At 51.6% G+C, this 17,703-nt stretch overlaps 1 protein-coding gene across 2 annotated transcripts in view; it reads left to right on the forward strand.

Moving 5' to 3' along the window:
* Kcnc1 (potassium voltage-gated channel subfamily C member 1) overlaps positions 1-17,466 on the forward strand; it is a 41,989-nt gene extending 24,523 nt beyond the window's left edge. Inside the window, exons 2-4 of one of the 2 annotated variants that reach the window (XM_034501145.2) lie at positions 6,191-7,124; positions 14,165-14,353; positions 16,050-17,466. In XM_034501145.2, the coding sequence (XP_034357036.1) occupies positions 6,191-7,124; positions 14,165-14,353; positions 16,050-16,120 (1,194 nt within the window). In that variant the 3' untranslated portion in view covers positions 16,121-17,466. The remainder of the gene's footprint in view (positions 1-6,190; positions 7,125-14,164; positions 14,354-16,049) is intronic. The other variant, XM_034501153.2, reaches the window with a different exon arrangement.
* Positions 17,467-17,703: the final 237 nt, after the last annotated feature.

Consider the following 17,703-nt stretch of genomic DNA (forward strand, 5'->3'; position numbering starts at 1 on the left):
TTCTGCACCATGGACAACTTACATGTAAGTCTCAGCATTATGAATGGCACACACTTATTCTTGAACGTGCCTCCCCCTTGCACACAAACACACCATAGACAACACATGAGCCATATACATGCACACTCATGCACATACCACACTTCATGTAAGCCCGTGTGTGTGTGTGTGTGTGTATGTCCATTCAATACCACATAGATGCATCCATGTACCTCACACATGTCTCCCCAAGTACATTTCTCCAACACACAGGAATTATACACTGTACACAGCCACCACTTAATTCTCCCTGAGCCCAGAGAGAATTCACATACATTTTCACCATGCACACAACCAGCTCCGAAGTTACCCGGTACTTCCCTGGATGCCTTTTCCAGCACACACTTTCCAAACAGCCTCCCTCGGGCACACTCTGCCGTGCACACACACTCCCAGCTCATACCACCTCAGAGCCCTGCAGGGAGCTCCTTCCACCTACTGCTCCCTGAGCAGGTGCCAGCAGGGGAGGAGTAGGGAGCAGGAGCGGGCGTCAGGACCCAAGCAGAGCATTGGGACCACTCTAGGCTTAGTGCTGGAGGCTGTAGAGAAAACAAACAAATAGAAAGGATTCCAGCTCTCCAAGGCTGTAGCTTTGTACACTGTGGGTGTTCCCAACCAAAGGAAGTCCAGATGAGACTAATTCAGTTTCTAAACCCAACTCAACTGACAATTTATTTAAGACAATTGGCCGTCCTGTCTGCTCTGCATCACTCACTTCGATGGGTGTTGTGCACCATCGTGGGGGCAGATTCCATTAGGCAGAAGACCTGACCTGCAGTTTCCGGAAGCCTGAAGTCTGGACCATGGGCCTGATTAGTCATCGTGGGCTCCTACTGCCTCAACCTTGATCTCCCTCAGAATCTCCGAAAGAGACCAAGCCTAGCTTTCACTTTCATGGTGGAGGTGGGGGGGGGGAGACTGGTCAAGGTCACACAGCAAGTGAGTGGCCGAGCATCTTGTCAGTCCCTGTTGTGTGTTACAACCAGCGCTTGTTCCTGAAATGCAGATGGTAGGAACACAGATCCCCACAGTGAACCCCTGAACAGATCTGAAAAAGAAGCACAGTTTTCTAAAGGCAAGCGTGGCATAAATAATTCATAAGTGAAAGTCATAGCACATGTTGGTCATTTCAATAGATAGTAGGTTGCCTTTCCGATTTATGGTTTCAGGGGTGGGGCTGTGATAAAAATAACTTGGTGATTTCTAAAACATCTTAAGTCAACAGATCCCTAGTAGGTTTGTCTGACTTTACAGCCAACAGCCTCACCATCCTGGTTACCATAGAAATGGGATGCCTTGCTCTGTTGCTATGGCTACCACTTTCTAGAACACAATTGGTGGGTCTCATGGTTTGTGATTTGGTTCTGGGGGAAAAAAAATTAAAAAAGAGCCAGAAACTACCAGCTTGTGTTTGTGTATCATCATCAAGCAGTTGCAGCTGAGTGTCCTGAATTTTACAAGGCAGCCACCTCGCTGGCCAGGTTGGGGGACAGCTACCTTTGGGCTACCTGACAGAGCTCTTCATCCTCACGTCATAGTCCCCGGAGGGATCAGCTGACCTGGTCCTGACTGTGGTGGGGCTCAGCTGCTCTGGGAAAGGGCTGGATAAAAGAGCCAGCATCACAGGAATGGCAATCTGAGGGTGGCAGGGAAGGCTGAGGGGGCAGAGAGGCAAGACAGGCTGGAGCTGCCCGAGCTGTGGGAAAGTCAGTCGCCCCCTAGCGGGGATGAAATGAAGTGAAGATAAGCAGAGGGCTGAGTGGAAACTGCCAGGAGGGTGCCAGAGCTGGGTGTGCCTTGTGTGTGTGTGTGTGTGTGTGTGTGTGTGTGTGTGTGTGTGTGTGTGTGTCTGTGTGTGTTCTCAAAGAGGGGTAGGAACAGGGGCTGTATGCTATGTGGTTCCACCACTACTCCATGTGCTGCTCTGGGTGTGTACACACTACCAGAGTGTGGCAGGTTGGTGTGAGGTAGCATACTTTGTTGAGGTCTCTGTGGGTTGGCTTTTGTCTTCTGTGTGTGCTCTGGGCATTCTCTACACCTATGCACTCGTGTCTGAGCTTTGGACATTGGCTAGGTGTGCACTCTGGGTTATTGAGTCTACGGTCTGTGGGTGACTTGGCTCACTGTTCATATAGGGCACAGGTCCCACCACTTGCCCTATGGATGACAACCCCAGCATTACTCTGAAACTTTCTGTCCTGGACCTATCAGGAAGAGCATGCCTCCTTGCCTGGGGTCAGTGATCACCATGCTTGTGTGTGTTGTCCTACCCCATTCCCCATCCCCCACCCCACCATTTAGTGAGCTGTGCTCACTAAATACCGAATACTGTGAGGTCTTTTCTACCAGGGGCTCAGAAAAAGGTTGAAGGCTACACAGGATGCAGGCCGGACCATTCAAGGTTACTCTCATCACTGGTCCATCCTCAAAGGGCTGCTACTGCTCCAGAGCTACTGAGTCTGGGTACCAAGGCCTAGGATCCATAAAGGTGCGGCCACAATCAAGTCTAGTTGAATCTAGTCACCTCTGCCCTTCATCAGTTATGGGACAGCACGGCCTGCTCTTACAGGGTCTGGGAAGAGGTGGCCATAGTCAACATCCAATCCAGGGCTGGCTTCTCAACAAAACTCAGGCAGCTTGGTGGTGAGAGAATTTATTGAATGAGTTGATAAATTTGGCCTGTCTCAACCCTTTTAGTCTCTCTGAAGCTGTTGGCTTGGTCTCCAAACCTCTGTTCCTGACTTACCTTTTGGACACAGTAGGGATAAGACTGACTGTTCTACCAAGATAGTATACATAGTAGGTCCTGGAACTTTGGTAGTGTTTCCTCTCTCCTCCCAACATTGGGTCAGGCAAAGGGAGGGGCTGTTTTGGCTTTGGCTGGGCTCCAGCTCCTCTCCTGCCAGCCTCTAAGCTTAATAGAACACTGGGGTGAGCCCGGCAGTGGTGGTGCATGCCTTTAATCCCAGCACTTGGGAGGCAGAGGCAGGCGGATTTTTGAGTTCGAGGCCAGCCTGGTCTACAGAGTGAGTTCCAGGACAGGCAGGGCTACACAGAGAAACCCTGTCTCAAAAAACAAACAAACAAAACAAACAAACAAACAAAGAACACTGGGGTGTCTCAGCACTCCAGAAGTTGCTTCTTTTACAGACCAGAAAGGATCCACATGGACCCAGAAGTCTTCAGGGCCCTGTGCTTGCTTGGTGGCGGTTTGGCCTTGTGGCAGCAGAGGCCAAGAAGGGAGATGTCAGGGAGTCTATCAGGTCTCTTCCTGATGGAGTCTTTGACTGGCTCTAGTCTGGCTCTAGTGTGGGCCCAGGCTGCACCTTGAGCCTTGCTAAGCATGGGTTTTCCCATGCTGATCTTGTGTGTGTTGCATGTACTAATTTCTGGTATCTTTCTTAGTTACTCTCATTTTTTGGAGACAGGGTCTCTCACTTGGCCTGTGGCTCACCGATTCAGCTACAGTAATTGGCCAGTGAGCTCCAGAGTAATTGCCCCTCGGCTCTGGGACTACAAGCACACACCACCACACTTGATTCTTTCTGTTCTTTTTGATGATTTCTTTCCGTTGTATTTCATGTATATGAGTGTTGATCTGCATGTATGTACGCACCATGTGCATACGTGGGACGTGTGGAGGCCATTAGCTTCTCAAGAGCTGAAGTTATAGAGGTTGTGAACTACCACGTAGGTTCTGGGAATTGAATCCAGGCTCTATGAAAGAGCAGCAAGTGCTCTTAACTGCTGAGCCACCTCTCCATCTCCAACTTTTATTTTAAAACATGGGTTCTGGGGATGAATTCCAGGATCCATACTTGCATGGCAAGCACTTTACCAACCGAGTCATCTCCTCAGCCTCTCTGTCCTAATCTTAATAGGATCTGGCCGTTCCCTGGGCATCCATGCCCCTATGAAGATCAGTATTAGGAGGGGACAAATGAGAGATCTCTGAGGGCTTGTGGGACTCCGGGGAGATCAATACCCTGTTTGAGCTATTCTCCTGAGCCTTTGCAAACACTAACGAGCCATCGCTGGAGACAGACTCGTGGCCTCCCTGGGTGTTTATAGAGATTCCTTGAGGAGTGCCTTGGCAAGCTGCCTCCTGAGTACCACAGCTGCCAATGGGAGCCTCACCCCAGGGAAAGGGCTATTAACGGGGCACTGAGGATACATGGGATTTTCCACCAAGAGTGTGTATGGCCAGAAGTCTCTCTGGAAGAAGGAACCTTGAGTGCAAAATCACAACGGTGGTGAGACACTCTGGTCAGAATGGCAGAGAGGTGCATGTGGCAAACATGTTGGGTACATGTAGGGTGAAGATGCTGAGAAATCAAGCGCAGCCAGGGCACAGTGATCCTGGTATGCCAGGCTGGGGACTCTGGGGTTTTCCCTGTGGGTGATGTGGCATCTGGCAGGGGCAGCTCTGGGACCAGGAGCTCATAGGACTGAGCCAGCTTTGATAGCAGTGGCCCTGTTGAGAGATGATACAGGGGAGGGGATTGGCCTGTCCTTAGGGAGTCTAGGCTGTGAGGGCCAAGCTCTAAGGGAGGCGCTGGGGGAGTCCAGGTCCAAATATGTAGCAGATGAAGACGTACTTTTTTGCCCCAGAACGTGGTGACTTGGGAAAGGCTGCAGAGACTTGTGAACTGGGGTTGAAGGTGGTTGACTCTCCTTTTGCCTCTACTTTGCTTTCCTGGTTTGTCCTTCACACATGCCAGGTCTGGAAGAGCTGGATCTTGAGAGAAGAGATTCCTGGAATCAGAAGACCTCTTCTCTGCCTTCCTTCCCTTGGCTTTTGCCAGCCCCATGTGCTTCAAGGGGTGGAAGGGCTCATATTTTCAACCCACTGCCCTGCAGGGGGTCTGTATATGTCTTCTGAGCTCCCAGAGAGCTCCCAGGGAGCTCCCAGAGAGGTGGAGAGGAGCCTTATCTCTGTGCTGGTGCTTGGTGAAAAGAGTCGTGAAGAGAGGATGGATGGGGGAGCCGAAGTCTGCTGAGCGGTGGACGGGTGGGGAAAGGAAAGGGGAGAACGGAAGAAGGAAGGAGGGGGACAGTTTGAATAGAAGAAAGGGAGGGAGATGATAAAAGGAAGAAAGAATGAGCGAATAGCTGGATGGCTGTGTGAATAGAAGAAAGGTGGGTATGTGTGCGGAGGGGAGAGCAGAAGGAAGGAGAGGAGGAAGCAAGAGAGAAAGGAAGGATGCAAATGGGTTGCACTTGTGAGTAGCCCATGAGCAAAGGTTCTGAGAACCACAATGCTATTAAACCAACAGGATGCCAGCACACCGTAACAAGCAGCTTAACCAGGTCTCTCTCCTGTCTGTGGGCTCAGGTAGCATGCAGCATGACCTCCTAAGACTGCTGGTGTTTTAAAGTGCTCTTTCCTGCTCTTCCTCTTCCTCCCTACCTGCAGCCCAGAGCATGGTTTGGAAGGTCCACTTAGTTCTTGGTGCCCAGATCCTTCGGCAGGTTGGGCTCCAGGCCCCGTAGTCTTGGTTAACCCAACTAAGCCATGCTGGGACTCCTAGAGCACACCCCTGGGATGGAGGAAGGGCACCTGTGTCCACCCACACTAAGGCTAAAGCAATCTGATGCTGGTTGGGGTGGGTAGGGGCACCCTTTAAGTAAACAGACTGGAGTCAAAGGAAACAGATACAGCCTCTGGAAGCCGGATTCTGGTAGAGCGGTTTCCTTGTATCTGTTTGCACACACCAGTCCCAGAATCACAGTCAGTGTAGCTAACCATGACAAACACCTCAGATTTCAGACTTTTTTCCTTTTGTTTTTGTTTCTCGTGAGAGTATTTGTATTTAGTGACAGCCAACCCTAATGGAGCCAGGCTCCTTCCTTCCTTCTATGTGGCTCTGCTGGACCCCAGAGCATCAGTGACAGCTGGGGAGGAGCCATAAGTGAACAAAGATACAGGCTTGGCTGTCCAGGCTCAGCAGCAACACCTACCCTACCCCCGCACCCCTGGCTCTGAGGAAGATAACGTGGTGTGTCGGCTTAGGTTGTGTTGGACTCAAGGGACTCTGTGCATTGCCTGTCCCTGATGTGGCACACTGTACCTGGACCTGCAAGGCACTGTAGGTTTCTCCACTCTGAATGGGAAGCCTTTACTCTGACACCCTGTGTTTCTCACCCACAGTATGTGGCCTTTGCCTCCCTCTTCTTCATCCTGGTCTCCATCACAACCTTCTGCCTGGAGACCCATGAGCGCTTCAACCCCATCGTGAACAAGACAGAAATCGAGAACGTTCGAAACGGCACACAAGTACGGTACTACCGGGAAGCGGAGACGGAGGCCTTCCTCACCTATATCGAGGGCGTCTGCGTGGTCTGGTTCACCTTCGAGTTCCTCATGCGTGTTGTCTTCTGTCCCAACAAGGTGGAGTTCATCAAGAACTCTCTCAACATCATTGACTTTGTGGCCATCCTCCCCTTCTACCTGGAGGTGGGCCTGAGTGGCCTGTCCTCCAAAGCTGCCAAGGACGTGCTGGGCTTCCTGCGTGTCGTCCGCTTCGTGCGTATCCTGCGTATCTTCAAGCTCACCCGCCACTTTGTGGGCCTGCGGGTCCTGGGCCACACGCTCCGTGCCAGCACCAACGAGTTCCTGCTGCTCATCATCTTCCTGGCCCTGGGTGTTCTCATCTTTGCCACCATGATCTACTACGCCGAGAGGATAGGGGCACAGCCCAATGACCCCAGCGCCAGCGAACACACACACTTTAAAAATATTCCCATCGGCTTCTGGTGGGCTGTGGTCACCATGACGACACTGGGCTATGGAGACATGTATCCTCAGACGTGGTCGGGGATGTTGGTGGGAGCGCTGTGTGCGCTGGCTGGTGTGCTGACCATCGCCATGCCGGTGCCCGTCATCGTGAACAATTTTGGGATGTACTACTCTTTAGCCATGGCTAAACAGAAACTACCAAAGAAAAAAAAGAAGCATATTCCGCGGCCACCACAGCTGGGATCTCCCAATTACTGTAAATCTGTCGTAAACTCTCCACACCACAGTACTCAGAGTGACACATGTCCGCTGGCCCAGGAAGAAATTTTAGAAATTAACAGAGCAGGTAGGAAACCTCTTAGAGGCATGTCGATCTGACCTTTCACCTCCGCCCCCTGTAGCAATGATTCCAGATTCAGTCAGACTGCTTCCTTAGTTCTACGGGCGACCCAGGACCCTGTGCCCAGTCTTTGAGGTGTGGAGCCTTGGGCCCCAGGGAGATGCTGGGCAGCCAAACTCGGAAGGCAAGAGCTTGCTAGAGGAACCTCACTGGTGGCCCTGGGTAAGGAGGTTGATGTGGTTGGTCTCACGAGTTCTGAAGAGACCCCCAAGGAAGTTTGCTGAGAACTCTCTTAGCAGAAGCCTAGAGGCTGCTGCTCGGTTGGAAGGAGTCAGGCGTGACTCTCTGACAGGCTACTAACCCAGTGGTGGGCAGGGACAGATGGAGTGGGGTTGATTCAGAGACACCATACAGCCTATGATTTGGTCTTTAACATGCGTGCCTTCAGGCTGTGTAGACTGACAGAGTTGTCCGTGAGGTCTGGCAGCTGGGTCCCTAAAAAGGCAGGGTCCCTAAAAAGGCAGTAGCCAGGATTCTCAGCCCTAGCAGAACCTGTCTCTATAGCTGAGTAGATTCCTGCCCTGACGCCTGCCAGCTACCCAGCTCCAGGTCCCTGCTAGGAGTCGCCCCTAGCCTTCCGTGACAAGCTTACTCACCCCATAGCATGCCAAACCAACTCACCCTCTGCCACTACTGTAGAGTTTAGCATTTATCTTTAGGAACCTGTTGGAGTGACTCTGGCTTTCACGTTGTCTGTTTGGGTTGATGGTCCAGTGGGAGTTTCTGGTGACCTTCTGACAGAAGTGGCTGGTGAGCAAAGGACTAGAGGGGGCCACACCCCGGGTAGCTTTGACGAAAGCATTATGGACCAGCAACAGCCTCCCACCGCTGAGAGTTGTCCCCACACCTAGCAGTAGGGACTGTAGCAGCAGCAGCAGCAGCAGCAGCAGCAGCAGCAGCAGCAGCAGCAGCAGCAATACAAGACATCCCAACCACTTACCCACGCATTCACTGGGAGATGGGGGGGGGGGGGGGGGTGGGGGGTAAAACAATACTAGTCACCAAGGGATATATTCTCATATTCCATGGCTAGTGGCTCATTATGGGACTATCTCAGTTTTATGAGAACCTGCTCATAGCACATAAAGTTGACCATGAGGCTCTGGTCCGAAGATGAAAACCCATAGTCTACCTCTACCCATGGAATCCCATTGACTTAACTCTGAGGAGACAGGGATCTCCAAGGAACAGATGATCCAGAGAAGAATGACGACACTGAGCTCAGAGGTACCGGGTGAGTGTGGGGTTGATGTGTGCTGTTCGATTCCTTTCGTCTATGAAGAGCACCCCATGCCTGGGTCTGGCAGGGGGCTTTGAGCTAGCTCAGTCTCAGATGAGGACGGCTCCCTTTCACTTGGGTGGCCTCCCTCAGAGGATGATCGATGTTCTTTGCTGTTGGTGTGCTACTGCATTTACCCTCCCACCCCAGTTCTTTATCCTGCTGGCTGGGGCGGCCTAAACCATGTCTCGAGGCCTACTTCTTTTTCCAGCCTTCTCACCCATTCCTTGCCCTCTCCTTCCTGAGATTCCTGTAGGTACAGAAGCAAAATGTAGCTTGTGTTCTAGGTTGAGGCAGGGGATACAGGGGCCCTGAGGTAGAGATAGGCTCCTGATCAAGCCGTGTCTCCATATTGGGAAGCCCCAGGCCTACCCTTTTGTTTTGAGTTAGCTAGCCAGTTTACACCAGGAGCCATTACCAGGGCAAGGACAATTTCCCCAGCCCTGGATGACCTATCCTCTCCCCGGCTCCACTGTGGGCCCCAGCAGGAAGTGCTCAGCTTGAGGGTTATTACATGACCCTCCTCAGCCCTTCCAGCCCAACTCATCTTCCCCAACACTGTGTCAGTCAGGATTTGGTGCTCAAAAATGGAGCCCCAGGTCAGCCCGTTGGTGATCCCAGCTCACTCTAGCCAGATTCCTCTGCACACCCAGACAGTGACATTATTATCCATGTACTGGGGACACACACACACACACACACACACACACACACAGCTAATCCTAAGGACTTTAGCCCTTTCTTCACATTGCAGCAGATCTGCAAAGCCTACGAATTCCTGTAAAATTTCCTCTGGGTTCCTTAGCCTTGCCGAGCCTCAGCCCTGGCTCCAGGTTTCAGGAATTCAGACATCTCTGGTTTGGGCAGTCTTATGACTAGCTGTCTGAGCTCAAGATCCCTTTCCAACTCTCTCTCTCTCTCTCTCTCTCTCTCTCTCTCTCTCTCTCTCTCTCTCTTTCTCTCTCTCTCTTATCTCTCTCTCTCTCTCTCTCTCTCTCTCTCTCTCTCTCTCTCTCTCTCTCTCAACTCTCTCCTCTCTCTCCTCTCTCTCCTCTGTCTCTCCTCTCTCCTCTCTCTCCTCTCTCCCTTGCTGTTTTGGTGCTGTTCTGATGTTCAGCCCTCCAACCCCTCAGCTGTAAGATTCCAGTGCCACCTTTAGCCTCTTCTCTCACCAGAACACTGCTCACCTCAGTTGCTGGCATATTACACCAGGATTATCTACTTTGGGAGCATATGAGGTCCCCAGAGCTTGTCTTCACCCATTCCTGTACCACAGGCTCCCTTCCTATTTAACCCCTCCTTACATATCTGGATGGGCATGGGCTGGAGGTGATCGAGGGAGGGAGAAGCCAGAGGGTAAGAAAGCAATGTGACCGGTAGAGACTAGGCCCCATGGGAATGTGGGAGACAAGATGATGTCCCATGGGGTTCTTCAGCAGAGGCAGTCAAGCAGATCCCCAAGCAGAGCATTCTCTAGTTCCATTTATAACTCTTGGATTAGGGACTGAGCTAGAATGCTGGGTGTCCAACTGGGTCAGCAGCTCCTAACCCTCACCTCCACCTCTCAGTGAAGCCACACTCTGTCTGTCTGTCTGTCTGTCTGTCTGTCCCAGGGATGTTGTGATCTCTTTCTTTGGGCCATGGCTTGAATGGCCTCAGTATTTATGGGATCTTGTCCTGAGGGGCTGCCAAGGGTTTAGGTCTTGCCTGGCCATGAGCTGGGAGGCACAGGGAGGGATTGTCAGGGACTGAGCCCCCTGGAGCAGCTGCTGTCCTCCAAAAAGGGGTTTACTATCCCCCACCCCACCCCCACTTATAGTGGGGCCAACCACTTGCTCTGGGCAGCTTGGAGTGTCTGCTTTCCCCTGTCCTGCCATGTCCATTCTCGTGTGTCTTATTTCTGCTCCTGTGATGAGTCAGACCTTTGTGGTGTGGGGTCCCAGGGCTACAGGTCCCTGGCATAAGGGACACAGAGGGATACAGGTGGCAGGTTTAGCTCCTTTCTTATCTGTGGGTATACAGAACCAAAGCGCAATATCAGAGATGCCCCACTCCCGCCACCCGCAGGAGCTACCGATGTAGCCTTCAGGTGGTCTTTAGGGGCGTAGTCTGTTTTTTGAGCACCAGAATCCAAAACCCCTATTGCCAGGCCCTCCAGCTGCCCTCTCCTAGGCTACAGTGGCTGCCTGGAACTAGTGCTAGACCACGGAGTGGTCGGGCAGAATTAGGGACAGAATTCTCATGGCATGAGACAGGTGGCCAAAGAGAACCCAGTGGCAAGGTAGGACTGGCAGCATGGACCCAAAGTGGAGTCCACACTGGCTGTGTGGGCAAAGCGAGATCTGAGGAGAAAGGAGATGAGCTTGAAGGCCAGGTATTCTTTTCTGTGTTGTTCATCCCCCCCCCTCCTTGTTTTGTTACATGGGTGTGCTGGTTCCCATGGCCATGCCTCTCACAGCTTGTCCCCTTTAGCCTGGGATGTTTTCCCCTGAGTCCCAGCTGGGCAGACTCCTTTGGGGTAAATCCAAGGCAATGCCCAGCCCACGAATCCCAGTCCAGTCCTGCGTGCGCCCGGTGGCGCTCGCTGCTGGTATGAACAGTAAGTACGTCAGAAGTGTCTAGAGATGTCGGAAAAGCCAGCCTGCTGACAGAGGGCCTGGTCACATAGGTTCTCCTTGCTCCAAAGTTTTAAAAAAAATGACCCTCTCACAGACGTTCATCTCAGTTCATTTCAAAGCCTGGAAACCATCTCTGAGACGCTGACCATGTCGCCATTCCATCATCGAAGGCCTGGGGGTATGGTGTCCTGGGGCCCTGGGCTAAGGAGGCAGGCCCAGCTCTCTGAACGCAAGTAGGAACCTAGGTGTCAGGAAAGATAAGCAGGTGGGTGAGGACTCTGAGGTCTTGTACCTCTGGTCTTTCTCACAGTTTGGACGGTTGGCCCTCTTTGGTTATTCTCTCTTCTGGCCTTCTGCACTGGAGTTTGTGACAGGAAGTGAATGGCCTGGGTGCTGAGAGCATCTTTGACTGCAGATAAAACATCATCCACTCAGCCATAGACCCATTTTTAAAGGTCAAGGCTGAAAGAGAAAGCAGGCTCCAGGGGTATCCTGGAAACTGCCCTCATCCTAGATGGCTGTCCCTTGCTCTTGGAACCCCAGAGGGACTACCCCTGCTTTCAAACTCTTTACAGTTTAAGGTGGGAGCCCTAGGGGCAGGGGACGTGTAGGCAGAGACTCAGGGCCATAGGAGCGGGTGGTCTCAGGCTGCGCTGTCTCTATTGAGGCAGAGACAGGAAAAAGCAGTCACTATTTGACCCTTCTCTGGACAAGAAGAGCAGGCTGTGGACACCCACTCAAGAGCATCTTTACCAGCTGGAGAAGATGCACTTGGAAGCCACCATCCTTCCCCATGCAAGGCACATGGACCCCAGCTTCCGACCCCCACTCCTCATCATACCACTTTCTCATCTCCCCAGCATCCTCCTTCCAGCCCAAGACCCTCCACGAGGGAGACAAGAGCCAAATGGAATGTAAGGGAGAATACACATGTCTGTGGGTACATATGTGTCCCATAGACACACCCCATATGCTAGGCAGCCCCCAGCTTGTCACATGGTGCCGGAGTTTTCCTAGTAACTGGCCTTTCTGGTTCAGAGTCAATCAGGATCGAAGGCCCTGGGATCTTCAAGGAATGCACTGTACGTGAAATGCCTTGCCGTCTTGTACGACAGACTTTTTTAAGTTCCAAAATTATGATGGGAAACTTTTTCTTTTTTCTTTTCTTTTTCTTTTTCCTTTTCTTTTTCTTTTTTCTTTTTTCTTTTCTTTTTCTTTTTCTTTTTTCTTTTTTTTTGGATTTGCTTTACGAATAAACCTGATTGGTCCATTTCTCTTTTGACTGACTGCCTCTTTGTAGTGCCATGATGTACACGGGTGGTGATCCCACTCATGTGCATGCCTTGTGTGCATGTACAGGGAAGGATCACTCCTGCGTGTAGTTACACGATGTGAACAGGATCATGGGAGAAGGTCACACGAAGCTGGGAGTCTCCTGTAGCCTTCTTTCTGAGAGCCTCCCCTAAAATATTCCCCAGGTTGGTTTCTTCCCTCACCAAAGGGCTCTCCCTTAGGTGCAGTGCTTGACTGGGCTTTACCCTAGTAGTGTCCCTAAGAGGGGAAGAGATGGGGGACAGAGCTCAATCAGAGCCATTGCCAGGTGTTGACGGCCTCCAAATCTGCTCTTAAAGTTAGGAGGGCCAAGGTGCTTGGCTGTGGCCACATTTTGTCATTCCTCCTACCATACATGTCCCCCGAGACCTCCTTCCAGGTTCCTTCTTAAACTACTGCAGAAGCCAAGCCTCAAACTCCCCCCGACCCAAGGCCATTAATGTCTGTCGTCTCCCACACATCCATTTGCTCTGCTTTGCCAGCGATGCTGGTAGAAAGGACAGGAATGTGAGCCCCTCCCACATCCCTGTCCAGCAATCACAGTCTCATGCATATGCATATATCTTTGTTGTGCAAGCTGACCAGGTCCCCCAGAGTGGTCTGTGAAAGCACCGCTTGATGTGTGTGTGTGCAGCAGTGTAAGGTCTGCATGGGGACAGAGCAGATGGGATGATGTCATTGGGTCTGTGGGGTGACATAGGAAGCTAATCTGCATGAATGATGGGGTAGAATAATCAGGTTGTGTCCCTGTGGGGGCAGAGAAATGTATGACCAGGCCTAGTCTGTGCAGGAAACGTGAAATGGAAGGGACATGGTTGAGTCTTTGTAGAGACAGTATAGGTGTGGCCAGCGCTTGTCTGTGTATAGGACAAAGTTTCAGAGGGCTGTGTGATCAAACTCAGTCTGCATAGAGCACAGTCTCTGAGAGACCAGATTGGGTTCCTGTAAGGACAGAAAAGAGGTATGGCCAGGCTAGTCTTTCTGGGGCATAGCATGATAAAACAGGGTTTGTTTGGGGGACAGTGTAAAATGCATGTCCAGGCTAGTCTGTAGAGGGGATGGCAAATCTGAGGGACCAGACCTTGTCCCTGTCTGGACAGCAACAGAAGATGTGAATAAACCCAGTTTGTATGGGATAAAGTTCTAGAGGTACCAAATTTGGTCCTCGTAGGGACAGAGAAGTAGCCACGGGCATCTGAATGGTCATATTGGGTCCTACATGGAGAGGTGGGAGCAAGATAAGTGATTAGACTTGGGGAATATACCAGGAACCAAAGGATAAACTGGGAGCTGCGTAGGCAGGAGTGGGGGAGGTCAGGCGGGGTCTAGCTGGGCTTAGGGCTGAACGTTGCTAGGAAGCAGCCTGGTGCTAGTCAGAAGCAGAGGGGTCTGAAAGGCTGCCTTTCTGAGTGTCTGTCTGTCTGTCTTCTCGCTGAGCTGTGTGTCTGACCCCCTCCCCATGAATACATCATATCATTCTGTCTCATTAACACTGCCTTGGGCCCTGGGCCTGCCCCCAGCACCACACGCCGGGCCCATCACCAATTCATCTTTTTGCAAACTTTGAGCAAACCTAGGAGTCTCTTTCTCCCGCATTGTCAGCAGCTTGCCCCAGCCTTGCAACCCCTTTATGGACCACCCACTTTTCTATCCTCAGGAAGGAGAAGCTCTTTGTCGAACGCCCCACCTCCGGCCTGTCACCCCCTCTCACTAAACGGTTTTCAGTGTCTCAATAGCTTCTGCTTATATGTTTGAAGATTCCAAACTGAATGGGGAGGTGGCGAAGGCCGCGCTGGCGAACGAAGACTGCCCCCACATAGACCAGGCCCTCACCCCCGATGAGGGCCTGCCCTTTACCCGCTCGGGCACCCGCGAGAGATACGGACCCTGCTTCCTCTTATCAACCGGGGAGTACGCGTGCCCACCTGGTGGAGGAATGAGAAAGGGTATGTAGAGGAAACTTGGAGCTCTCTGCACTGGCCGGGCCCGCCTTGCGCTCCTGCAGATGGGTGGGCAGGGAGGTGGGCAAGGGGTGCTGAGGGGTAGGTAGGCACACTGAGGGGTGATGGGGGCATTCGTCCCCCAGAGATTGGCCTCTAGAGTTCTTTCTCCAAGGGTGACGGAAGCAAGCTGGTAGAGAGAAGCTCAGGCCCGGGCAGCTGTAGGTTGGTATTCAGCTAAACGGCAGAAAGAGGCTTGGCCAGGGTTGATGACCATGGTCTGTAAACCCAAGCCAAAGGGGTACTCAAGGAGATGGGGGGTGGGGGGGAGTCTCAGCTCCCTCAGATTTCTCCAAGTGGGGCAGAACATGTCCAAAAGGTAAAGTGTTCTCTCCTAGCCTCTAGTTATGGAGGACTATTGGCTTAGCCACTATCCTGTGAGTTTAGTCTAAGGTTAAGCTATGAAAAAAAGTATCCTTTAAAGAGAAACCACAGGCCAGTGGAAAGAGAGGCTTCACAGAAAGGTGCCTTTGGAGCTGGGAGATAAGGCCATTATCCTTGTAGAGGTAAGCTGTGTGCTAGTCAGAATACTGGGAGTGGCAGACAGAGAACTTGACAAGACAAGGTATGTCAACAGGACTTATAAGGCTCTTTCCATGGCCAGAGCACATTATTACTGCCCCGGGGCTAGTCAGTGCCCCCTTGTGGCCGGTGAAGGCTGTGACTAGTGGTGTTCTTGCAGTCAGGATTTGGAGAGGTTTAGCATGGGCTGCCTGGGGAGGAGTTCAGAACACTCCACACAGGGCTGCAGGCTCTGGCCTGGGCCTTTCACAGTGCAGCAGCCGACTAGTTGGGAAGTTCATGCATGTTCCTGTGCACCTCATGCTCACACAGATGCATGACGACAGGGAGCAGGGTGGGCCAGAGGGGAGTCAAAATCTTGAGAGTAACAGCTGGTGTGTAGTCCCAGGCCTTTGTCAACTACACTAGTGTTAGGAATGGTTAAATCAGACACAAGGGAAACAATAGACTTCAAGAATCAAAGGTAGCTCTAGAAGAGGAGAGGTAACCTCTGCCCAGACGAGGGACAGTCCTTTGGGTGATGCGCGACTGCTTAGTTATACTGATCTGATTCAGGCTGGTCTCTGCTTGTTTGCCCTGCCTGAGGTCCCCTGGACCTCAGTGCGGTGTGCTGCTCCCTGCATGGTGCTGCATGGCAGAGGGCTACCAGCCTTGCGGGGAGCCCCATCCTTGGCATGGATGGGGCTGCTGCTCTCTTTGCAGTTGGCTTATTCCCAGGGAAAGCCTGTAGAATGCCCAGGAGCAGGGGTCAGCCTGAAGAGTAGGGGCAAACTATCTCCATGGCTGTCCCCTGCCCAGCAAGGTCCCATGGGCTGCCTGATTCCTTGTCTTGAGTGCTGGATCAGTCGATGTGGCCTAAGAGAACAGAGTGTCTCTACCGTGCTTTCAGAAGTTGAGGGGATGTGGGACAGAAGCACCCCATTTCCTAGTACTTCTAGGGGGCACACCCCACCCCCATCCACAGGTGATCCCCAGTCTCAGAACCCACCCAGGCTTGGGTGCTAGACTCTTTGGGAGGTACCAAGGGTGAAGGCCCCTTCGGTGTCCATCCAGCTCGGCTCTCATGGCTCCTGATAGCACCAAGAACTTGCTTTGCTCTGGCTGATTCGGAGCCCTTTAGGTCTGCAGGTGCAGAGCAGAAGTAGGGACTTCATCTGTCCCCCCCAAGAGGGAAGAGAAAGAGGCTGCTAGGCTGGTCCGCTGCATGGGAAACAAGCCAGCTGGAGAAGACCCTGCCTGCCTCTGCATGCGGCTGTTCAGTCTTTCCTCTTCCTTCCTTAACAACTAAGTGCCGAGCGAGCGGGAGGGGAAGGCAAGAAGAGGAGCTCAAGTGTTAATTGTATTCTCTACATACAGATCTTTGCAAAGAAAGCCCTGTCATTGCTAAGTATATGCCGACAGAGGCTGTGAGAGTGACTTGACCAGGCGGCTTGGCCGAGGACACTGGTGGCTATTAAGCATCTGGGTGGACCTGCAGCCCCTCCTCACCCTCGGACAGAGTAAATTCACGCCATGCAGGTTTGCCGGACGAGTCCGAGTGGCCCGGGCATTGTACTAAGACGGACGTAGCTTTTTCTACGGCCCATGGTAACTGACCGTAGAGGATTCGCCCTTTTTTTCTTTTCATTTTTTTTTTAGAAGTTACCTTTTATTTGGGGAGGGGGGTCAAGGGGAGCCTTAGCATGACTTGCATGAAGTTAAACAGAAAACCCAGCTAAACTACACCCACCAGCCCTTGCTGTGACTGTATGATCACCCCAACCACTACCAAGAATGGAGAGACGAGCAAGAGTCCCTTATTTTCTTTCAGTGCTCTTAGACACATGGTGTCGGAGTCAAACTGGAATGGCGCTCGGTAGAAACCTGTACATTTCCAGGAGTGGGGGTGGGGGAGGTCAGGGACTAAGGATGGGGCTGGGGAGTGAATTGCTTTTTGTATACAAGACCTAGAGGAAAGGTTCCAAAATGGCAGTTGGTCATCGGTCATATTGACCTCACCTTCATAGCCCACCTCTCACGCGGAAAACCAAGAACTTTGCTCCGGATAGGATTGTGGAGAGTCACACTGCCACCCTCTTCCACCTCTGTTTGGCATGCTTGTGACCCAACGGACCTCTCCCCAAGACCCCGACAGCGGTTAGTTTAGGTTGATTCACTCATCTTGGTGTATAGATCCAGTGTGACCAAGTTTCATAACAAATTGTTCATAGTTACACCATATGGATTTTTCCAATGTCATTTTAAAGCCAGGATGTAGAAGACCTCCAGTTCAGGACCACCAGAGGGGTGCCTCCCCCCCACCTTTATTAAGGCGAAAACTGGCACTGTATGCAATTTAGTACTTCAGAGTAAAAAAGAAAAAAAAAAAAAAGAAAAAACTGCATGCCCAATGTTATGCAAAGAGATTCGAGCATGAAATAAATTTTGTAACATGGTTTCTGTCTAGTCTAAAGCAGATTTGTTTTTCTGAAGCAATTGGAGGTTTGCAGAGACACGGTTCTGCATCTCGAATAAATATAGTATTTTCCCAACAGAAACAGAGGACAGTAGCTTGGCTTTGGTCTGATTCTAAAATTAGTGTGTGTGTGTGTGTGTGTGTGTGTGTGTGTGCGGGGAAAGATGATATTTTTGAAAAACACATGCTTGAGTTGAAAAAAAAAATTGCAACATCTCAAGCTTTCGCTGCAGCGTTTCCTGGAAAGAAGGAAGCCTCCCCTCCCTGGGCCCTGGCCTTGGAAATAAAGAGCTGACTTTTGATCTGAAGGAGTGAGTTG

Source organism: Arvicanthis niloticus, chromosome 1 (genome assembly GCF_011762505.2).
Source record: "Arvicanthis niloticus isolate mArvNil1 chromosome 1, mArvNil1.pat.X, whole genome shotgun sequence".
NCBI lineage: Eukaryota > Metazoa > Chordata > Mammalia > Rodentia > Muridae > Arvicanthis > Arvicanthis niloticus.